This window comes from Mauremys reevesii, linkage group 1, assembly GCF_016161935.1.
Source record: "Mauremys reevesii isolate NIE-2019 linkage group 1, ASM1616193v1, whole genome shotgun sequence".
NCBI classification, from domain to species: Eukaryota; Metazoa; Chordata; order Testudines; family Geoemydidae; genus Mauremys; species Mauremys reevesii.
This window is the reverse complement of record NC_052623.1, coordinates 32,832,331-32,857,068: the sequence shown is the minus strand read 5'-3', so window position 1 is coordinate 32,857,068 and position 24,738 is coordinate 32,832,331. Positions and strand designations below refer to the sequence as shown.

The 24,738-nt window shown below is 45.5% G+C and overlaps 1 protein-coding gene across 2 annotated transcripts; it reads left to right on the top strand.

Moving 5' to 3' along the window:
* The first annotated feature begins 3,026 nt into the window (after positions 1-3,026).
* Positions 3,027-21,603, top strand: LOC120395216 (high-affinity choline transporter 1-like). 2 transcript variants are annotated; one of them, XM_039519405.1, is made up of 8 exons: positions 3,027-3,253; positions 4,569-4,682; positions 9,357-9,512; positions 10,002-10,150; positions 12,309-12,452; positions 12,901-13,054; positions 16,787-17,004; positions 19,244-21,603. In XM_039519405.1, exons 1-8 carry the CDS (start codon positions 3,076-3,078, stop codon positions 19,733-19,735), a joined length of 1,605 nt encoding a protein of 534 aa, XP_039375339.1. In that variant the 5' UTR covers positions 3,027-3,075; the 3' UTR covers positions 19,736-21,603. The 2 variants fall into 2 exon arrangements, with proteins under 2 accessions (XP_039375339.1, XP_039375340.1); XM_039519406.1 differs by lacking the exon at positions 4,569-4,682.
* Positions 21,604-24,738: the final 3,135 nt, after the last annotated feature.

The following is a 24,738-nucleotide window of genomic DNA, read 5'->3' as shown; positions in this document are numbered from 1 at the left end:
TAGATAACAGGTGCTTGAGGCACACAGACTACAGCTCCCATGAAGTACTGTGACCGCATTTCTAAATCAAAATATTTCAGTTTTGGCCAGTTTTCAAGTATTAAAATTTGTACACAAAAAAATGTCCAGGGAAAATTTAGACTCTTTTCCCCATTTTTCAATGTTTTCCAGGATTGAGGAGACATTTTTAAATGAGCTCTGACAAAAATCTTCTCCAGCAGCAAGTCTAATGTTTTCTTGATGGCTTTTACCGTATAGCAAGGCTATGGATTCAGCTCACAGGTTATTTTACCTCTGTATTTGGCAGTAGTGCAACCGCTGTGACAAGTTGGAGAGGGTTCAGAGAAGAGCCAGGATAATGAACAAAGAATTAGAAAACATCACTTAATAGTTATAGACTAAAGGAACTCAATCTATTTAGCTTAACAAAGAGAAGATTAAAGGGTCACTTGATTACAGTATATAACTACCTCCATGGGGAGCAAATATTTAATAATGGACTCTTAAATCTAACAGAAAAAGGTATCACATGATCCAATGGCTAGAAGCTGAAGCTAGACAAATTTGGACTGGAAATAAGGTGTACATTTTTTAAAAGTGAGAGTAATTAACCATTGGAACAACTTACCAATGGTCCTGGTGGATTCTCCATCACTGACCATTTTTAAATCATGATTGGATGTTTTTCTAAAAGATATTGTCATGCAGCAGATCAGACTAGATGATCACAATGGTCCCTTCTGGCCTTGAAATCTATGAATCTAGAACAGTATTTCTCAAACTGGGGCAACCGCTTGTGTGGGGAAAGCCCCTGGTGGGCTGAGCTGGTTTGTTTACCTGTCCCGTCCACAGGTCCGGCTGATCGCGGCTCACACTGGCCACGGTTCCCTGCTCCAGGCCAATGGGAGCTGCTGGAAGCGGTGGCCAGTATGTCCCTCGGCCCACGCCGTTTCCAGCAGCCCCCATTGGCCTGGAGCGGCGAACCGCGACCAGTGGGAGCCGCGATTGGCCGGACCTGCAGATGGGGCAGGTAAACAAACTGGCCCGGCCCATCAGGGGCTTTCCCTACACAAGCGGTGGCCCCAGTTTGAGAAACACTGATCTAGAAGTTATGTTTAAATGCAGCAAATACAATTTCTTGACACTGAATTTAGATCTAATGCCCACACAGGCTGGATCTTGGTGACTTATCCAAAAAGTAACATGAAAATTCTTCACAGCAAGAAAAACTCTACTCAGTAAGCAAGAGAAGACAGCTCAGATTCACCCTGCTATTCATTACCTGTAACAGTTTCACTTTCTAGGACTTTGCAGCTGCTATGATGAAGGTGAAAGTTAGTGTCTCTTACTAACATACCACACTGAAAATGTATATTTAAAATGTACAGTATTTCTCACCTAGCTTTTTATATCTATACATTTAGGGCCAAATTCTGATACTCTTATTCAGGCTGAATAGTACCAGATTTTAATAAGATTACTAAAAGACCACAGTACTATTCAGCCTAAGAAAAGGTATCAGAGTTTGGCCATGAGGCTTTTTTTTTTTTAAATGAAAACAATCACACTATTTTTATTTGTACAAATCCCCCTGTCAGATTGAAGCAAAGTGTACACAAATCTTGCTTCCTCTGCTATTTCTAATGAATTTTTCATATTACAGTTTGATGTCAAATTCATCTGTTTTGTCAAAAAATTAGTTAAAAACCTCTCCTATAATTGCACTTTGAACGCGTCTCTCACTCAAACAAAATGTTTGCTGTTAGATTAGGATTTTTGGGCCACAAACCCAGCAGCATGAAGGGCCTTGAACTGGCCTTCATTCTGCTATCAGTGCTATCAGGACAGCTTCATACTGCTTCCAGAATGTTTTGAGAACACTGTACACAGAGGGATTGCCGATGGACTATTTACAGAATGCTAGAATGAAAAAACAAACAAAAAAAAACAAGGTTCTCCTCAGGTCTTTCTCTTCAAGACTCTCCACAGCCACAATCAATGTACGTTAGTTCTTAGTGTGTATTGTTAAACTAAAGGTCATCTTTGAGCTGTGCCATGTGAGTTTCACAAAATTGCTGCCTCTTGATCTCTGCATGAGGTAGTGTTTAGAAGAAACTGTTAAGCTAAGCATGCAAATGAAGGACTGTTCAAGAAACAATCTTCGATTTACCATCAAGGATCTACTTCTATGATAAATTCTGGTGTTCAGTAGAGGCACAGCAGAGAACATACGCCCACTACCCCAAAGAAGGAACATGTTACCTGGCATCAAGGATCATATCTCAATGGACAGAAGGAGAAAGAATGAAAGTCTACTGCCCAGAGCAGGATTTCAGCCATAGATCAACCAGACGCTGACATCTAAACTATATAAATTACTCACATCCTACCATGTAAGGGGTTCCTATTGGAAGTTTGTTATCTGTTAGAAGGACAGCTTCTTAAATTGATCAAAGAAAGAGTTCTCTTTCTAATTACCTGAGAAACATTCTAACAGGAGTTTGTTAAATACAGTCTCCAGAGAAACAGCTGTGTTACCTGTTGTTTTATGGTACAATGCAACACTGTCTGCACCTCTGCCTGCCTTTAGCAATGAAATTGATGTGAGCTTGCTTTGAATAAGGGAATGCTACTCATTCAGTTGATCACTGATTTCTTCTTTCCTGAATTTCTTTTTATTATAATGATTTTTTTTAAATTTCAGTCAACTTTGTTCAGATGAGATTCTCATCCACATATATGCTGACCTCATAACTAGAACCAAGCAAAATGGATACTGATTATTCACATGCCAATACATATCATACAAAATATTACATTTCCCCTCATTGATATCAAACTGACATTATACAACACATAAACGCTGATTTGCCTTAGTCCCAATCCCTTATCTACCCCACCCTACTTCCACCCAGAAGGCAGGATTGGATATTTCCTCAAGAAGGGTGGAGACTGAAAGACAGAGACATAGTATCCAGTACCTTGACCAAAATTTTGGCTCATAATTCTTTTTGGTAGTGTGGGAGCACTACTGAATCCATATTTATCTCTGTGGTCCAGAATAAGCTGCAGAAAATGGCTCTGAATATACCTGGCTTGGTAGCTTTGATTGTGTTTTATGCAATAACTTTTGCCATTGGAATTTGGGCTTCTTGGAAAAGCAAAAAGGACCAGAAGAAAGGGAAACCAAGTGAGATGATCATAGTGGGAGGCAGGAACATGAATTTTTTCATTGGATTATTCACTGCAACTGGTAAGTGCTCTTAAGGGAAATTCTTTTATCTTATTAAAACATTCAGGTTGAGTTTTTCTCATTCGCAACATAAATTTGCTCTTTTAAGTCTGGGATATGGAATTAAAGTTTTATTAGCATTATGGGCCAGATTGTGCCAGCCCTACTCACACTGAGCAGTCCCTAATGCCTTGAGTAGTCCCACTTAAATTAGTGGGTCTCCCTGAGAAATATGATACTACTCAAGAGGATAGAATGTTGTTCTAATTTAGGGCCAGATTCTGCTACCTTCACTCATGTTGAATACCTTACTTGTTATGTAGGATACAGTGCCACTCATCATGAGTAAGTCTATCAGGATCTGCCTATAAAGAAGGATGTGTATATATAGTTCTTTAAGGCATTTTCATACTATGCTTCTGACACTCCATTTCTTCTGTGTTTTCCCAATGTCAGAGATTTGTCCCTCTTACCTGTCATTAGGGGAATGCAGTCCCAAGTGACATTTGTCTGGCCAACAGATTTGCTTGGTTTAAGTCTAAGCTGAAGACTCGCTTTTTTGAATGCAATATGTGCTTGACTGTTGTTTTAAGGGATTTCTTTTCTTAAGCACACATTTACTATTGTAAAGCACCATGATACATGGGAATTATGTTCTATAAATCATTAAGGAACAATAAATTAACGCTATTTGCTCTTGCTATCTGCTCCAGCCAGTGTCTAGCATTAACAAAAATAGAAATAAAAATAAATCAAATTGCCTAGAAATATTCTGAACATTAATAAGTTTTCCATGCAAATGTGGCTATTCACTTTTGAATATTGCCTCTCCAGAATTTTACTCAGGCCAGGTTTACACTGCAATGTTTTGTCAGCATAACTATGTCAGACAGGGGTGTAAAAAACCCTCATCCCCCAGCCAACACAGCTATGCTGTCAAAACCCCCAGAATAGATTCAGCTATGCTGACACCAGAGTGCCATAGCTAATGTCATCCAGGAAGGTGATGTTACTACCGCGGCAGAAAAAGTCCTGTCAGTCTACACTGCGTCCCCTGTGGGGGCTTTTGCCAGTATAACTATACCAGTACAGCTGTAGCCACAGAACCTGTGTAGTGTAAACTAGCCTTTAGGGTCAGATTCTGATTATCCTATCCACATTGTGTAGTACCTTATTCCAGAAACAGTGCCATTGGAGTAAATGTGAGTGTGCATAAACACTCACCAGTGTGAATAGAGGGTTCACAGTCTGGCCCTGTATTTTTCAACATGTTTTATGAGAGTAGTATGTCAATATATGTCTCATCACTATTTCCCCCCACCCCTTTTTTTTTCAGCAACATGGGTCGGAGGAGCATATATCAATGGTACAGCTGAAACTGTCTATCTTCCCACAAGAGGACTAGTGTGGGTCCAGGCACCAATAGGATTTGCTTTGTCCCTTGTTATTGGTAAAAAAAAAAAATCATGTTATAAATCTTTTTTTTTTTTTAATCCAGTGTTATGGTTCTAAAAATTCTGGCCTCTCCCAGTGTTGACTGGGTCTTTTTCCTGCTACCCAGAACACACAGGTTCACAGAGAGACTCTTGAGCTGAAGAAGTATGTAGTTTATTTGCTGATTCAGTGTGTGATCAGTGCACCGGAACAGGGCACAGCACAGGGCTAAATGCAAGCGCAAACCCACATTCAGGTGCTCACCTTAAATACATTGTTACAAAATCAGTCATTATAGATATAAACACGTTTCTGCCTAACACTAAGATTAGTTTGCTAACTCAGTTGTTTACCCGATGAGGTTGTTGACCAAGATGTTCCCCTGATTGAATCGCTGACCAGTTGTTCATCTGATTGACATGCTGGCTCAGCTTTTCACCTGGCTGTTCTACCTCTCTGCCAGACAAGCAGGCATCTTTTCACATGTCCCAGCACCTACAATATACATTTGACATATTACATATTCTACACTCAGGTAACTGTCAAATACTCAGAGCTTTTTAAATTATTCTGAATGAAGTATCAGTGGACATCCAAAAAGTGATATCATAGGCCTTTATTGGACTATTCTGCATACATACTATAAATTCAGGATGAAAATTCAAGGGATTAATAATTGTAGGATCAGGGCCTAAAATGCAGAACTCAGTGGGGTTCTGTGCAAGTGCAGAGATTCACCTGCATGAGACAATCTACAGCAAAATAATCTTACTTGTGTGTTTTGCTTGCATGTGATATTCCGTGAATACTGTTTTTCTCCAATATCCTTTTGGTAGTAGGAAAATCAGGCCTCAGCAGAATGTATTTCTTTCTTTGAAATGTTGGTGGAACTAAAAAGTATCACCATGATTTCCCCACCAAAATACAGTCTCCTAACACCTTTAATCTCAATGCATGTTTGTTACAGAAGACCTAGCCAAGTCCCTTAGTGGACAGTCACCAGTCAGCTGTAATTGTACCTATTTTGGAGCCCATGTGCTTCCAAGCCAGCTGGATCTGGTCAGCATCCAGTCACTGCCTCTAACTCTGGGCCTCTCAGGGTATGTGTACACAGCAATGTAAGCCTAAGATTAATGGGACTCAAGTTGACCTGACTCAGCCTTGGGCTTGAGCTTTTATAATGCATTTTAACCCTAGGTTAAGGATTTTCTGACCCCTGGTGCGCACACTTGTAACATTGACAGACCCTGGTTGGCCCTTATGGCCCTTAGCTAAGGCTGTAGAGCAGATTCGTTAATCTAAGTGGTCTCGGTGTCACTAGATAGGACAGAACACCACACCCAGGAGGCGTGTGGGTTTCACACACACACACACACACACACACACACATGCCAGTGTCGACGCTCTAGGCCTAGGAATGTGTTGCATTGTGAGAAAACTCTACTGCCCATGCTGTTTCCTAACTGTGACCGTGTTATTGATGGGACTCAGTGCCCATAAGGATCACATGAGTACATAAGCTGGATAATTAGCTCCTTTGGTGGCTGTCTCAATAGAATGACTGGCGTTTGAAAAAGCTTTATACTGAGCTACGATCTAACCAGACAACGAGGCTGTCCACCTCTAGGCTGAGTCACTTTGGCAGGAAAATGCCCATGTGCAGCTATTCTGAGGAGAATTAGCACATCAGGCTCTCGGGCTGTCAAACTATGAAAGTGAAACTTTGCAATTCTTAATTTCTAAAATGGGATGTTCAGTGAAGGTGTTTTTGTTTGGCTGTTTTTTTACTTACTTTTGTCCGTTTGTTTCGAAGTTTGACATAAAAAGCAGGTTTCAGAGGAAAAACACTTCAGCCCAGCTGGCAGCAGAGCAGTGAAGTGCATCCCCAGGGCTTGGGGTACCGTGTGCTCCAGCACCTCCCAGGATCCCTTATCCCTGCCCCGACGCACCCTGGGAGGCAGGGATAAGAGAACCCTGGGAGGCTGTGGGGAAGTTTTGGGGCTGGATCTCACTCACTGCACTGACAGCACACACTGCCTTGGCACTCTGCACATGCAGCCCCCAGGGGGCCAGAGATCAGAGTGGAGACCACACAGCAGCCCTGCAGGGAGGGGGAAGCGGTCAGGGTAATGGGGGTCATCTGCCCCCAGGCCATGCTGAGCTGGGAGCTCTGCTCTCCCCTCTCCCTGCAAGGCAGTTGCTTGATCTGCTCTCAAGGGCCCCCGCCTTCCATAGGGTTGCATGTTCAGTAGACAATGGGTTACCCGCTGATTCGACCTGCTGCCATTTGCAAAGGGAGGTGCAGCTTCCATTTGCAATAGAGTGCAACAGATGGCATCACAGATCGTCAGCATAGAGAAGACTAAGGAAGTTGCCTCAAGGAACTCTGGGATACATCGGGAGGACTTCCAGGACCCAAGTCAAGCTGGGACCCCGTGCACATAGGAAAGCAATAGGGTTCGAACCTCAGGTCCCAGTGCCACCTTAACATGGGCTCCGACCCTCCAGCCCTGCAGGATCCTGGGATCCTAGGTCCGAGCCCTAGGTTAGCACAATTGGCGTGTGGACGCAAGGGGAGTTAGATTTGAGCCCAGGCTCAAGCCTAGGCTTACACTGCTGGGTAGACATACCCTAAGGCCCACTACTGGGTGCAGACCTCTTGTCTGGTCCCCTCTGTGGGTGCTCTGGATTGTAATTTAACTCTTTGGTGACACATGGCAGGTAAAGTAAGGAACACAGGCTTTGCTCTGGAGTTTTTAAAATCACAGTAACCGTTGCTGACAAAATATACAAGAGTTACAGATCTCTAGGAAAACAACAGGCGCCTGAATGCTCTTTTCCCTGTGTCTCTGCTCATCCCTTCTTGTGAGTCCCTAGGCCTAGTCTGTGTGTCCAGCAGTTAGGCCCCATGGACCCTTTACCTTCTGCAGTGTCTGTTGTCCAGCAAGAGACTGAGAACCAAGAGCAGATCTTGCCTTTAAATAAGGTTTCAGTCCCCTTTGTCATGCTATCTACTGACCAGCTTCATCATCTCAGTCAGGTGGTTGAAGTCCTACTCCCCTGGGAGACAAACTGGGAGAACCAGTTTCCTTTAGCCTGGCCACTGGTTTCAGCAAATCCATTGTTCTGACAAGCACCATTGATGACTCTTGTGTTAGCTGCTTCAGGGAGGCGCCCTGCATTACAATAAGCTGCCTTGGTCTGTCCTTGGCATCTCTAGGCAGGCACAACTACACACTCCAAATGCAAATCACATTCTTCAAAATGGCAGTTACAATGTCAAGGGCAGGTCACAATTAGATACAGCCATACACCAGCCCATCACATAAAGCTGGAGTAATGGGTGTGCAACAGTGCCATTTGGGGGCAGTTTTCCCTGGAAGTGTATAGTAGGAATTTAGCAGAATGCTACAAGTAGAGACAAGGAAGAGCTGCTCTTACACTGGGAAATATCTGTCCTGTGAAGAGAACTATGAGCATGAGCCAAAGCCCATTGATGTCAATGGAAAGATGCCCATTGATTTCCATTTCAATCAGGCCCTAAAGTAGTAGCCTATGGGCACGGCAACCCTTTCTCATGTGAGTAATCCTTACCAACACAAGAAGCCCCATTCAGAGACTGCAAGTCCAATCCAGCACCCCTTCCTCATGTCAGTAATCCCCAGATAAGCAGTCCTGTAGGCATCAGGATTTGGCACTACATACATTCATCAATTTTAATGGGACTTCTTGTTTGAGTTAGGATTGTTGATATGAGGAAGGAGTGTAGGACTGGGCTCAGTTCATGAGACGCTGACATTAAAAACAAGATAATTTAATTTTGGACGAGGCATAGGGGAGCTGCAGGTTTCACTGTATGTAACTGAGGGCAGCATTTATCTCAGTACGTTGCATGGCATCTAGCATTCACAAAATCAAGGACAAACCTATTGCCTTCTATTGACCAAAGCGGGTAGCATAAGCAGGGGAAGGCTGTGCCTCCCCAAACAGCCTGGCGTGGCCCAGCCCACACTCCGCCCGGAAATCCCCGTCCTGCTCGCCCTCGTCCTTCCCCCTTCACCCTAGCCCAGCTGGTCACTCGTCTTCAGGGAAGCATGCTGGGGCTGGGGCTGGAGCTAGGGTTAGGATGGCCGTGGCCGGGACTTGGGATGGTTGGGGCCACCCAGCACTGAGGGGCCCCCGGGCACTTAGGCCGCACCGCCTGGTGCTGCGGGGGAAGAATGCCAGAGCTGGGACTGTCCGGCCTGTGCTTGGGGGCGCTCAGGGGCTGGGGGAGGGGCTGGCGGCCATGGGGAGGGTGGGGCTCTGGGATCCAGCAGGGCATCGGGCAGGGGCTAGCCTCCCTGAGCCAGAGGGTCACCCACCACCCATGCCAAAGCGCATTTTTTTTCAGATAATGTAAGACCCTTTACAGTGAAAACTCTTTAGGACCTTGCATTGCCTGAAGGAGATGGTTATTGATGAGAAATTCACTTTAAAAAGCTTGGTAAATGTGGATATTTAATGAATTGTGGAGGTGATCAGCTGACGGACATTTTAATGGGGAACATTAGCAAGTTATTGCAATGTGACCAGTGAACATTGACTAATGCTGGCTTTAATACAGATGTCATTTAGAACAAGAGGACAGTTCTGACAATTGCTTAGGAGATTGTATAAAATTCAGTGACAATATTATCATTTTTGATAGGTGGCCTCTTCTTTGTAAATCCAATGAGATCCAAAAATTATGTGACAATGATGGATCCTCTCCAAGAAACATACGGGAACATGATTGGAAGCCTTCTCTTTATTCCACCATTAATAGGAGATATATTCTGGTTTGCAGCTATTCTTGCTTCATTAGGTAAATATATTTGCTCTGCTGTTGTATTTGATAGAAAGACGATGTAGCAAAACACAGAGAATGAGGGAAAGACAGCCCTGGATAGCTCTGCTTTCCACCACCTTTTGCGGATTATGTGTTCTTCGCTCATTCATGAAAATATATTGTTTATTCCCTTTCCTAATGTTTCTTGCACATGTTTAAAGTAAAACTGATGGAAATATAAAATTCACATGTCCATAGTATTAGGTAATGCTGTGTATTTATTTATTATCATCTTGATAATATAAATAGGGACTGAAGTGCAGAGAGCAAAAGTGACTTGGCCAAGGTCACAAAATAAATTGGTGGCAGCACAAGAAATAAAACTCCGGAATCGTTGGCTTCTAGCCAGGTGCACTAACCACTAGACTACATTGCCATTGGTATCATTTAACCACTTATTTGTATAATAAGAAACGTGCACATATAAAACCTGTTATGATTGTTCAAAACTGTCTTTGTCTGCAGGAGCAACAATGAAGGTCATTTTGGATATCGAAGGCTATTTGGCCATCATCATATCGGCATGCACTGTTATACTCTACACTTTACTGGGAGGGCTGTACTCAGTTGCATACACAGATGTGATACAGCTGATTTTTATTATGCTCAGCCTGGTAAGTTCAAGGCATTTCTGTGTTATCAATTTTCTCAATATTGCATAACTAAAGATGAGAGAGAAAATTCCTCTCGCATTTTCACCAGTCTCAGTCCAAAGTAGGGCCAGTGACACTGGTCTCAGACCCAAAAGCTCTACTTTAGGTGTAAAAACAAAAAGGCCCCAGGGATAGCTCAGTGGTTTGAGCATTGGCCTGCTAAACCCAGGGTTGTGAGTTCAATCCTTGAGGGGGCCGCTTAGGGATCTGGGGCAAAAATTGGTCCTGAGTGAAGGCAGGGGGGGCTGGATTCACCTTTCAAGGTTCCTCTTTCCAGTAGAGATTGGTATATCTCCAATTATTACCTTTAAAGCCAGTTTTTCAACTTTTACTTGGGTTGAGTAGCACTTACTCATGGGTGTAGTCTACTGTCTATTCACATGAGTAAATGCTATTCCATTTGAGTAAAGATTGCAGAATCTAGCCCATAATTATCTTGGCTGGAAATAAACAAAACCCAAGAAGACAGCTATCCAAAAACACCAATTAATTTAAATAAAGCAACCATGCTTTTAACTACACAATGCAAGGCACGAGACGTAATTCTTCCAGTCTACTCTGCATTGATTAGGCCTCACTGGAGTATTGGGTCCAGTTCTGGGTGCCACATTTCAGGAAAGATATGAACAAATTGGAGAGACTCCAGAAAAGAGCAACAAAAATGATTAAAGGTCTAGAAAACATGACCTCTGGGGGAAGATTGAAAAAATTGGATTTGTTTAGTCTAGAGAAGAGAAGACTGAGAAGGGGACATGGTAACAGTTTTCAAGTACATAAAAGGTTGTTACAAGGATGAGGAGGAAATTTATTCTTTTTAACCTCTGAGGATAGAACTAGAAGCAATGGGCTTAAATTGCAGCAAGGGAGGTTTAGGTTGGACTTTAGGAAAAACTTCCTGTCAGGGTGGTTAAGCACTGGAATAAATTGCCTAGGGAGGTTGTGAAATCTTCATCATTGGAAGTTTTAAAGAGTAGGTTAGACAAACACCTGTCAGGGATGGTCTAGATCAGTGTTTCCCAAACTTGCGATGCCGCTTGTGTAGAGAAAGCCCCTGGCAGACTGGGCCGGTTTGTTTACCTGCCCCGTCTGCAGGTCCGGCCAATCGTGGTTCCCACTGGCCTGGTTCGCTGCTCCAGGCTAATGGGAGCTGCTGGAAGCGATGGTCAGTACATCCCTCGGGCAGCGCTGCTTCCAGCAGCCCCCATTAGCCTGGACCGGCGAATTGCGGCCAGTGGGAGGCGCGATCGGACGGACCTGCGGACGCAGCAGGTAAACACACCGGCCTGGCCCACCAGGGGCTTACACTACCCAAGTGGCATCCCAAGTTTGGGAAACACTGGTCTAGATAATACTTAGTCCTGCCTTAAGTGCAGGGGATGGACTAGAAGACTCTTGAGGTCCCTTCCAGTCCTATACTTCTATGTGACCAGGCAGATGTAGGATTGGGCCCAAGAATGGGGGCAAACAAATGATTCTTTGCACCTCCTTTGTGCTTGGTGCACAGCTGAGAATGTGCTTAATCTCTCTGTGTCTGAGTTTATCCAACATTACAACAGTGATAATAATTCATACATGGTGGCCCTTTCTGATGGACTCTACTTTTCCTGTTGATAACTGAACATTGACATACCACATTCTTGACATACAGGACATGATACATGGAGTGAAGTTTTAACCTTAATGCATTAGTGAATTACACTGGGCTGGCACTAGGGTGACCAGATAGCACGTGTGAAAATCAGGACAAGCGGTGAGGGATAATAGGCACTTATATAAGACAAAGCCCCAAATATCGGGACTGTGCCTATAAAATCAAGACATCAGTCTAGCTGGCACTGAAAGGCCTTGTAGAACAAGAAGGAATTTGAATGAGCTTGATGGAAATACTTAGGAAAAAGAGAGAATGAGATACAGGAACAGGAATAAAGGGTGGCATGAAATGAGGATGAGCAGGAGGAGGAGACAAAAGGGACAGTTAGGTAGCAGGCTTGGGATGTTTGTAAGAGGCAGGAGTGGGAGAGGAGGAAATTAGAGTAAAGGCAAGGCCAAGAAGCTTGAATAGGATATAGAAGTGAGAGGAAGCTAGTGAAGAGATTCAATGTTTCCATTTTAATCCCAGTGGATCTGTGTCCCATTTGCCCTGCTCAACTCTGCAACAGAAAACATTTATTACACTGCTGTTCAGGAATCCTACCAAGCCCCTTGGATTGGGCAAGTACAAACAGAATATCTTGGAAGGTGGCTGGATGACTTCTTATATCTGGTAAGAAATCTTTCTTGGATGGGCTGGTGGGGTGGGAAATTGGACCAGGTGAATAGTTTCATCATCCATTCCAAAGCCAGTCCACAGAGTTGGCAAAAGACTCATCCCTGAAACAAAGGTCACCGCCCTGCCAAACTTCAGCTCTCTGCTCCCAAGCATCAAGGCGCTAAGAAAGAGTCACAAAAAAGACATTTTTCAGTGGCCACATTCTCAGGAAACAGCTAGACCATTCTGGCTAAACTTAAAAAAACAAATCAGCTGGAGGCAAAAATTTCACCCCAAACAGTTAAAGTTTGTTAAAGGTATAAGCAACTTGAAACTAAGCTCTTATAATGATACGTGTCAGGTAACCTTGATAACAGAAGGTGCTACTAGCCCTACCAATAAATAAAATAATACTAATAGGCAAGGACTGTTGTCTCACTGCATTAACATTTGAACGTTTCAGGTTCTTGGTAGTGTCCCGTGGCAAACTTATTTCCAACGAGTTCTCTCAGCCTCCTCACCAAGACAAGCAAGGCTCATTTCCTATCTCTCTGGATTGGGGAGCTTTTTAATGGCCATCCCCTCCGTGCTCATAGGGGCCGTAGCAGCATCCACAGGTAAAACTAAATCATGTGGCTTTAAGAAATGTACTTTTTTGCTCAAGATTTAAAATCAGTGGCCAAGATTATTAAAATGAGGCCTAAAGATAGGACTCCACTGTCCTAATTTAGGCACCTAACAAAGCAGCATGGTTTCAATGCTGAGCATCTAGTAGCTCTTACTGACATCAGTGGGAGCTGCTGGACGTTTAGCATATTTGATACTCAGGCCACTTATTTAGGGGCCCGAATCAGAATGCTGGATCTTTCCAGCTTCTGATTCAGGTGTTCAAGTACCTAAGATATATTTAAATCTCAGTTGTGGGATCTCCATTAGAGTATCAATGTCTTCCTTATGTTTTATGTTAGGTAAAGAAGGGTGCTGCCACATTTATATTCTGTGCACAGTGCAATACATACACTTGAGCGCAAAAAGAAAAAAAAAGACCAATAAAACTTATTTTCCCTCTAGGGTGACCAGACAGCAAGTGTGAAAAATCAGGGGCTGGGGGTAATGGGAGCCTATATAAGAAAAAGACCCAAAAATCGGGACTGTCCCCATAAAGTTGGGCCATCTGGTCACCCTATTTCCCTCACTGCTTTATACTCACGATCTTCACTGAGTTGTGTCGGTATCATTGATCACGTTCAGGGGAGAAAACGCTCAAAGGAATTTAAAGGTTCAGTGATAAAACAAAAAGGAACAAGTCCCTCTCCTTTCCCCTCCAAAAAAAAATCACACCCACCCTAGTTGGAGCAGGATCAAGTTCTTGTGGAGGTAAATAGGAGAACAAGGAGTAATGACAGAACAAGGAGTAATGGTCTCAAGTTGCAGAGGGGGAGGTTTAGGTTGGACATTAGGAAAAACTTTTTCACTAGTCGGGTGGTGAAGCAGTGGAATGGGTTACCTAGGGAGGTGGTGGAATCTCCTTCCTTAGAGGTTTTTAAGGTCAGGCTTGACAAAGCCCTGGCTGGGATGATTTAGTTGGGTTTGATCCTGCTTTGAGCAGGGGGTTGGACTAGATGACCTCCTGAGGTCCCTTCCAACCCTGAGATTCTATGATTCTATGATAGCTTAGTAAGAGTCAGAAAAGAATTTGATATTTATGAGCTAAAGCCAGGGCCGGCTCTAGGTTTTTTGCCACCCCAAGCAAAAAAACATTTTGGCTTCTTTCCACCCTGGGCTCCCGCTACCCTCACCACTGCCCTCTCTCCCCCCGCTGCCCCAGCACTGGGCTCTCTCTTCACCCCCCCCACCTGCACCCCCTGCTGACCCAGCACTGGGCTCCCCCGCCCAAGTGACCTCCTTGTTCACCACAGCAATCCCCATTTACACTTGCAGTGGGGATCAAACTGTTTCTCCTATTTTTATTTCACTTTCCTATAAATCTTGCCCCCCCACCCCATCTTTAGTGCTCCAAATGCACATGGAAAGCCTAGGGACTAACCCTCAAACCTTGTACCCAGAAAGGGATGGGGATCTAGTAAAGAGAGTTCAGGCAGAGGAGCGGGTGGGGGGCGGGGGCTCCACACTGGCAGAGAAGCGGGGTGTGATGTACTCGCGGAGGAAGGTGGAGGAGGAGACGGGGTATCAGGAGGCTTGCGAGAGAAGAGGTGCAGGAGAAGGGGAAGGTGCGGGAGGAGACGGCTAGGGGAGGATACAAGGGGAGAGGTGCGGGTGAAGGGAGGCTACAAGGGGAAGGGGTGTGGGGAAGGAGCGATGGGGGGAGGTAGAAGTGACGAGGCTGCGAGAGGGATGTGGGGGTGTAAGGGCTGAGAGGGGCAGGCGCTGACAGCTGCTTTTCCAGCCCCATGCAGGCAGAGCCGAGAGGAGGGACACTGACCCCCAGGTGCCCGAGCCGCGGGGTCCCCAGGCAGTGCAGTAACCGGCTGCCCCGCTCGGAACCGGGCTCTGCCTCTCCCCACCCAGGGAAGGCAGCGCGGGGCTGAGGCGGGAGAGGTGCGCAGCGGGCTGGGTCCAGGGGCAGGAGGGGGCAGCTCCCTGGCAGCTCGGGCTGCCCAGCCACTCGCCCCGTCATCGGGCAAGCCGGGATCTGTGCCCCCTGCCCAGCCCAGTGGGGAGGAGACCGATTGAGATCTGTGGGTGGAGCGGGGGATCCAGGGAGATACTGTGACACGCCGCTACTCAGCGGCAGCTCCGACTCCATCTGATCCGCCGCCATCAGGGCTACTTTGGGAACAGCTCTCCGCTTGCTTTGGCGTGCCTGGCTCGGTCCTTCCCGGATTTATTCCCGAGTGCGGAGGAGGGGAGGGGAGGAGGTGGCGGGCGTGGGACTGTTGGAGGGGGGTGAGTTGTGGGAAGCAGCAGAGGCTGGGAGATTTCTCCTTTGCTTCTCTGCTAGGAGCAAGAAGAAAAGGGAGCTGGGGAAAGTCACAGCGGGAGGGTGTTGGATGAGTCTCGGCGAGCCCTATGGGGAGCCACTTTCCATACATGGAATAGGAGGAACTCCCAAAGTCAGCATCTGATCTCCTGAGCTTGGGGTGGAGGGGGGCAGATGGTGCCTAGCTCCAGCCCGCAGCCAGCCACATGCTAGCAGGGCCAGCTCCAGACCCCAGCACGCCAAGCGCACGCTTGGGCGGCGTCCTGCAGGAGGGCGGCAGGCAGCTCCGGTGGACCTCCCGCAGGCATGCAGCGACCGCCAGAGCGCCCTGTGGTGTGCCACACCATGCTTGGGGCGGAAATCCTAGAGCCGCCGCCCTGCATGCCCCTGCAGCCCACAACAAGGCAGCCATAGGCCAGGCCCGAACTGGGTCCCAGTTTGCCCGCAACACACTTTGTGTTTTGTTTTATTGACTGGTCCTGTGCTGGCTGGAGGGGCAGCAGCCTGAACTGGAGAGAGACTCCTCCGCGCCGGGTGCAAAAGCCTCTCGGCTTGTTGTGCGGCCCCCCTGCCCACATGCATGGCGGCTGGATCCCCTCCCAGGCGGCGGCCGGCTGGGGGGGCTGTGCTCTCTCTCTCGGGCGGCGCCGGCAGCGCCCTGGGTCTGATTCCCAGGCAGCCGGGGCTGCAGGAGGGAGAGGGGGGCTGCTGCGCTGCTGCTCCGAATCTGCCCCCAGCAGCGCGCGTCTGCCCCGGAGGCCCGTGCGCGCAGGGGGCTGCTGGGCAGGGGCACGGATCTGGCGCGCGCTGCGCGCTGACAGGACAGTGGCTCTGCCAGGGCTGGCACCCTCAAGTGATCCATCCTCTGTCGCTCATTCCCAGCTTCTGGCAAACGGAGGCTAGGGACACCATCCCTTCCCATCCTGGCTAATAGTTTATCTAATTTATCTAGTTCTTTTTTGAACCCTGTTATGGTCTTGGCCATCACAACATTCTCTGGCAAGGAGTTCCACAGGTTGACTGGGCGTTTTGTGAAGAAATACTTCCTTTTGTTTTAAACCTGCTGCCTATTAATTTCATTTGGTGACCCCTAATTCTTCTGTTATGAGAAGCAGTAACCAACACTTCCTTACTTACTTTCTCTACCTCAATCATATCCCCCCTTAGCCATCTCTTTTCCACGCTGAAAAGTCCTAGTCTTATTAATCTCGCCTCATATACTGATACATGATCACTGATACACATACATTGATCACCAGCTGGAGTCAGGAAACAACCTAATCTAAGTACTAGAACACAGTTTTTATCTGCGCAAGGATGGCTCTTTGTAGAAATACAGCTCTGAAGGCAACAAAAGCATGAATTAAATATTTAATTCTTCACCTCCTTTTATTGTTCTGTGTTCAAGACTGGAACCAGACGAGCTATGGTCTTCCAACACCAGTGGAGAGAGGAGAGTCAGCCATGATACTGCCATTAGTGCTGCATTATCTCTGTCCAACCTACATTTCCATTGGCGGCTTGGGAGCTATCGCTGCTGCCGTCATGTCTTCTGCAGATTCAGCCCTTCTTTCTGCCAGCTCTATGTTTGCACACAATATCTACAGAAAAATTCTTAGGAAACAGGTGACAGATTCATCACTAGTATTTGCAGCTGGGAGAAACTGCTGAAAATCTTTTCAAAATGTTTGCCATCATTTCACGTGTCTGATTTCAGATTCCCAAAATTTCAACTGTTTGTCAAATGTAGGGAGACTGGAATTTTCATATGACATTTGCTCTCCCCAGTACAGCACTGCTCTCTGCTGGAAACCCGGAGACCCCAGACTTGAATACTTGTCTGTCATGACTGGGATATGTGACCTTGTCCAAGTCATTTAGGCCCAGATTCTTAAAGGTATTTAGTCAATTGCTGTACTCAGCATTGTAAGGCCCAACTGATTTAGGAGCCTAAACTAATTTTCAAAAGTGATTTAGGCCCTTAAGTGTCTAAATCCCATTGGCTGTCAATGGTATTTTGCAGTGATGAGCTGCCAAAATCTTAACAACCGGTTCCCTATAAAAAGTTCTGATTTAAGGGTGGGGAGTGGGGGAGGGGGGGGGGGGGGGAGATACGGGGGGGGGGGGGGGCCCCTGCAGGGGGAAAATTGCCCCCCCCCCCCCCCCCCTGGCCTGAGAGCCCCCCCCCCCCCCCTTCTTGCCGGCAGCTCAGCAAAGCAGCTGCTCAACTCCAGCTCCTGCTCTGAGCTGCTGCTGATGCTGCTGCCCCTGCTGCTGCTGGGGGGGGGGGGGGGGGGGGGGAGGGCGGGCAGCCTCCCAGCTCTGGGGACTGGGAGAGCAGGATGGTCCAGCCCAGACCGGACCGAGTTGCCCACCCACCCCCCCCCCTAACACTTCTCCTTTTCCACTAGTTTTCTTTTAGCTTTTCTTTCTGGGAACCTGTGGGAATCTGCTCCAGCTCACCACTGGTATTTTGGCTCCTAATTGCCGAAATCCTGTTGGAAAATGAGATTTGGTTAGGTGCTTCAACACTGAGCACAGCAATGCCCAGTGTAATTTGTAAAGAAAGAGGTGCCAGGGTTCAAGCAATTAGGTGACGGGTCTCAAGCAATTATTTTACATTCATAACTGATGCAGCAAGTCCAGAGGTGCTGGGGCTATGAACTGCCAAGCCTAGAGATCTGGCACAAATTAAGTACTGGCAATGCCTAAAAACCATTAAAAATCTGTGCTATGCTCTCTGGGAACCTTGTTCGCCCATCTTTTAAAATTGGGGTAAGAACATTTAAGTAGAAGTGTTGTGAAACATAAATGTAACTGTGGTTAGAGGTCACAAATTATGTTGTAACAAAGATGAAATTCATAGATCACACCTCTATATCTCACAACAACAGGGACTGATTAATGCTTTAACAGACTGTATGTTATTGATACAACACAGAGAGTCTGATCCTGCTCCCATTGCAGCAAATGGGAGTTTTACTATAGACTTCAATGGGGATAGCATCAAGTCCGTAAAGGTATATAAGTCAGAGGTGGTAACAGAGTCCAGGAGCTACTGATTCCCATTCCTGTGGTCAGCTGGCTAGCCCATGCTGCCAAAGTCAAACTGGGTTTTGCAAAAACACCAGAAGTTTGCAGAAGTTCTGTAAACTCAAAATGGCAAATGTTTTGATTATGGGTACGTCTTCACTGAAATTAGACACCCGCAGCTGGCCCACACCAGCCAACTTTGGCTTGCGGGGCCCGGGCTGCTGGGCTGTTCTATTGCTGTGTAGACTTTCAGGCTTGGGTTGGAGCCTGGGTTCTAGGACCCTGTGAGGTAGGAGGATCCCAGAGCTCAGGCTCCAGGCCAAGCCTGGAAGTCTACACAACAATGAAACAGCCCCACAGCCTGAGCCCCGGGAGCTTGAGTCAGCAGGCACGGGCCAACCACAGGTTTTCCTTTGCTGTGTAGACATACTCTATGTTGCTCAGCTCCAGTATTTGATAGTAAGTTCTTACTATTTATTTTACTATGTACTTTTCTATTATTATTAGCTACTCTAATTCCAAAGATGTCTTTCAAAATGAACATGGCCCCGAGGTCTGAATGTAGAGTTTTTCTAATTCAGATCCAGCCCAGGTTAGTAATGCTTACAGAGAGACTTCAGCTGAAGAATTTAGTTCTGGATCCAGATTTTGAACACACCTACGTGTAGAGGTATTTGGATCTAGAATTTTGGTTTGGCCCATCAGAAGTTATTTGTAAAATTTGGATCTGGATATTATTTATATGATCACTGTAAACTTGAGATTGGATTCAGGGTGAGATTAAAAAACAAGCCAATGATGATTTCTACAACAATTCTCCCTTATTTTACAGGCTACGGAGAAAGAAGTTGTCTGTATAATGAGGGTCTCCATGGTGGTTTTTGGGACAGCTGCTGCAGGCCTGGCTTTCCTTTCTAACTCTGTTTATGATCTGTGGTTCCTGAGTGGCGAGCTGGTGTACGCTCTTCTCTTTCCCCAGCTCTTCTGCGTCCTCTTCATTCCCAACACCAACACATATGGCTCAGCTGCTGGATTCCTCTTCGGGTTCCTGTTAAGGCTGCTGGCAGGGGAGCCTTCCCTGAAAATCCCCCCTGTAATCCACTACCCAGGCTGCTCCCTTGTGGATGGGGTCTACATTCAGCTGTTCCCTTTTAAAACCTTCACCATGCTTCTCACTTTGGGGACTATCGTCACTGTTTCATACCTGGTGGCGTTTTTGTTTAAGAGAAACATCCTCCCTCGCAGATGGGATGTTTGCAGTGTAATAGAAGATATAGTGCATTCACCCACCCGCCCTGCTATGCTACTAGAGAATCATGATTAAATGCAGGGCATCACTGAGCATTCTGCAGTTAAGTTACCAGCTCGATGACATTTATTTTCCAGTCTTCTCTCACCAATTGTGAATTATTTGGTAGATTCATAAAGAGAACAAGAATTCCATTTGCACTATGAAAAGGAATGAAGTCAGAATATGCAATGATTTAAGGGCCTCTGATGAAGGAACCTGATCCTGCAGTGGTTAGAATTGTTAATATAATGAAATAACTCAATGCTTCTGTGTGTTCTTGGTACCAGGAGCTCGAATTACATTACCTTCTTTTTGGGTAATATGTCTGTATCTATGTACAGCAACTGAGATTTACAAAGCAACTGAGAGGGTTACAAAGTGAGTTGCCACAGATGTGAACTTCGTACATGACACCTCCACATCGCACAACAAAGGGGACTGACTGATGCTTTAATAAATTTTATTCATAAGACACACACAGGCTGATCCTGCTCCCATTGCAGCAAATGGGAGTTTTACTACAGACTTCAATGGGGATAGCATCAGGCCTATGAAAGTATATAGACAAGTATGTTACATTTTGAATTTGATATAGTCCCCGGTGAAATGGCAAAGCCATCTGTTAAGGGACAGATCAGATGTGGAAAAAAATAAGTCACCCACTACTTTTACAATGCATAAATTATACATTGGACCAACCAGGCTATTGAAATCAATACTTTACATTAGCTATACTGAATTTTACAGAGGTATGGCCTAGTCACAGTTTAGACAGAAGTCTGGGAGCCAGAAATTCCTGAGTTCTATATATACATTTGCCAATGACTCCCTCTTGTGGTCTTGGTGAAGTCATTTAAACTATGCTCCCCGGTTTTATTATCTGCAAAATGGGGATAATGGCCCCAATTCAGAATCTCACTTAATCATATGCTTACCTGTAAGCAACTGAGCAAACGTATCTCTGTTTAACAAAGCACTTAAGCACATGCTTAAAGTTAAACATGTGAGCAGTCCCTTTGACTTCAGATTTTGAACATGCTGAAGTGCTTTGCTGAACGAGGAACGACAATACTTCTCTATATCACATGAGGCAGTGATGATTAATTAGCTAAGGTTTGTAAAGAGGTTTGAAGATGAAAAGTTTTAAGTAAGGATCCACCCACTCCAGCTTTCACTGAAGTCATTCAAAACGTCCAGTGATTTGAGTGTGAGCAAGATTGTGTTTGTACACTGATTTGAACATAGAAGACACTATACGTGGATACTTACCATTAAATCTCAGTTGCTGTACATAGATACAGACATATTACCCAAAAAGAAGGTAATGTAATTGACACAAACAATCTCAATCCTTAGCCTTACTGCTGAGCCTGCTAACCATGCGGGTGGCTAACATGGACAGTGGTCAACTAGGATCTTTATTTAGACCAACTCTTTGTGTATAGATTCTCTGAACATCAGTCAGATAAGGATTCTTCATCATTACTAAGGCCCTACCAAATTCAGGTCCATTTTGGTCAATTTCAAAGCCAAAGGACTTTTAAAAATAGTAAATGTCATGATTTCAGCTATTTAAATCTGAAATTTCATGGTGGTGTAATTGTAGGGGTCCTGAACAAAAAAGGAATCGTGGGAGGGTCACAAGGTTATTGTAGGGGGTTTGAGGTACTGCTACCCTAACTTCTGTACTGCTGCTGCTGGTGGTGGCTGCCTTCAGTGCTGGGCAGCTGGAGAGTGGCAGCTGCTGGCCGGGAGCCCAGATCTGAAGGCAAAGACACCGCCAGCAGCAGCGCAGAAGTAAGGATGGCCTGGTATGGTATTGCCACCCTTATGTCTGTGCTGCTACCTGAAGACCTGGGCCCTCAGTCAGCAGCCACCACCCTCCAGCCGCCCGGCTCTGAAGGTAGCAGTGCAGAAGTAGGGGTGGCATGGTATGGTATTGCCACCCTTATTTCTGCATTGCTGCTGGTGGGGCACTGCCTTCAGAGCTGGGCACCCAGCCAACAGCTGCAGTTCTCTGGCCATCCAGCTCTGAAGGCATCACAGAAGTAAGGGTGGTAATACTGCAAACCCCCGCCCCTAAAATGAACTTGTGACCCCCCCCCTGCAACTCCCTTTTGGGTCAGGTCCCCCAATTTGAGAAACGCTGTTCTCCCTCGTGAAATCTGTAAAGGGGTAAAAACACACAAAAGACCATATTTCATGGGGGGAGACCAGATTTCATGGTCCATGGCATGTTTTTCATGGCCATGAATTTGGTAGGGCCCTACTCATTCCTGATCTGGCTGGATTGGAAGGACAGCCCTAGAAGTAAAAATCTATTACCAACTTGCTGCACCATCTACTGCCCACTTCTGTGATCCCAGCCATGCTAAAGTTATGCTAAGCAGAGGAAAAGTTTCTTGGGAAGAGACCTCTTCCTCAGTTGTTATTAATATACAGTGTTAAAATGCAATGACATTTATGTGACTGAGTGCTATTGAGTATCCTCTTACTTTACCCAGACAAACGCTATGATGTCATGGCTTAAACTTCATAAACAATTGGACCTCTCTGACCCTAACCCAAACCTTCACAGTCCTGGCTTCCAACCTGATCATGTCTCCTCAGTTTCTTTCCATATTCTCTTTCTAATTTGCTGTTGATAAAGAAACAAGGCTTGTGGCTTAGAAACTTTATAACTTTTTCTTCTAGTAGGGAACTTGAAAAAGCTAGCCAGGTAATATTACCATTTACATTATGGTAGCTCCTAGGGGCCTGAGGACTCTCATTGTGCTAGGGACTGTAAAGACATAACTAAGAGGCGGCTCCTGCCCTCAAGAGCTTACAGCAGGGGTCAGCAACCTTTCAGAAGTGGGGTGCCGAGTCTTCATTTATTCACTCTGATTTAAGGTTTTGCGTGTCGGTAATACATTTTAACGTTTTTAGAAGGTCTCTTTCTATGTCTATAATATATAACCAAACTATTGTTGTATGTAAAGTAAATAAGGTTTTTAAAATGTTTAAGAAGCTTCATTTAAAATTAAATTAAAATGCAGAGCCCCTCGGACCGGTGGCCAGGACCCGGGCAGTGTGAGTGCCACTGAAAATCAGCTCACGTGCCACCTTTGGCACACGTGCGATAGGTTGCCTACCCCGGGTTACAGTGTAAGCAAGGTGTCTTACTGCAAATGAAGACTTAAGCAAATATCCCTGGTGCTTTTGTGAACTAAGGGACTTTACATCCACTTATAACTGGCGGCAATTGCGATTGAAGAATGTCAATCAGTGGACACAAAGAGCTAACTAGACTTGCCAGTCTTGTCAAAACCAGCCTAGATGGATGAGCAAAAGGTGGAGGAGTGAGATAGAAAAGGAAGTAGACTGAAAGACTACCAGATGAACCTTGTCTGATGGAAGGTTTTTATGCTCTCTCTTGGCTTGTCTGTTTTTCTTCAACCCAAAATGAATCATCCTAACTGTGGGAAATGCTTTGAATGAAGGAGATTTGCTCTAAATAAGACTACAAACTGCATGGGTGCTTTTAGTTTCCTTTAGAAAGCAGAAGAATCCAGGCTTTAAGATCCACATAAGCTGTGGTTAGCATCAATATAAAGCTACAGTGGGAGCCAGTTAGGCTGCGTGTTAACTAAAAACCAATCATCATGCCAGGACCCGTCATTCTGATAGCAAGATGAACTCTCTCACCCAATTCTAATGATCAGGTTTGCAGTATTGACAACCCCAAATCATGACTGGCTTAGACATCATCCGAGTTAAAACATAAGCTTTTCACTGCAACTATGAAGACTAGAAATTTACTTTTTAAACAAAATTAAAGATGTGGGTCTCATGTAGTCACATGACTCCAGTAGCTGGGGTTTTAAGAAAAAACACCATATATTGTGAGACTTACAATAAAATGGTGAATCTTGGCAACACCAGACTTGGGGACAGATCCTGGCATGTTACTTCCTTTCTAGGCTCCTCAGTTGCCTGTCCCTCATATGGAAGTTGGATCAGGCTCCTATATGGAGGATAGTTCCCACTAGCAACTTTTGCTGCTACTGCAATCACATGGAACTTCCAGCAGTAGGGCATCTGCTTCAAGCACCAGCATCTATTCCTATTGCACAAGACTTACCACCAGCATCCTGGCCTTCTTCATCCTCCCACAATAAGGTGAGAGTCCCTTTTGCCCCTGGAAGCCCACAGACTAAAGAAAAAAATGTAAACACTTAAAAACTTTTCCCACAGCAGGTATCAAAGCTGACCAGCAAAAGCCACAGCTAGTGCCCTTCTGCCCAGCACCCAGCTCTGCCCTGCTTTGCTCCATGGGGTACCCCTCCCCACAAACACTAATATGTTTAATGCTTTTATCCCAGTACCATGTCACGGCGTGGTGTTGTGCACAGGCCTGTACTCTTAAGTTGTCCAAGATAACAAAAGTCCAACTCAGCGTCTTACATACAATTGTTTATAAAAGTCAGCCACAGTTAAAGACAGCCAGCCTGAATTAGCCCAAACAGAAAGGTCTGCTGATACCACCCAAGGACTGTGATGAGATTATCTGTGGTAAACAAAAGGAAGATGGAATTGGTATATTGGAAATTAGGTCTAATGGTGAATGAAATAATGAGGGGATGCGCCATTCTACCCACCACCCCCTTTTAAGGTCCTTAAAAAAAGAGAGAGAGAGACTCTGTGGGAATTGTGGATGATTGGACTGGTAGAAATGAGTTTTACCATCATGGCAGTCACCATCTCCTGGGTCCCTAAGCAGAGGTGTCATTTCAGATAAATCCAGGGTTGGGGGGGAACCTGCATCAGCATAAAACATTTTATGTGAATAAATTGAATCCTGCAAAATCTCCCCCACTCCACACCCCAACCTCTCCCACAAAAGTGGAAGATATAATGGAGCACACAGACTTATGAACAGTTTGGGAGGAGATAACTGCCCCCCCTTGCTTCACAGCAAATGACACCCCAACCCCAGAATCCATTGTGACACCATTGGGCCTTTATCGTCCTGATCCAAAAAGGCGTTCTGGTTA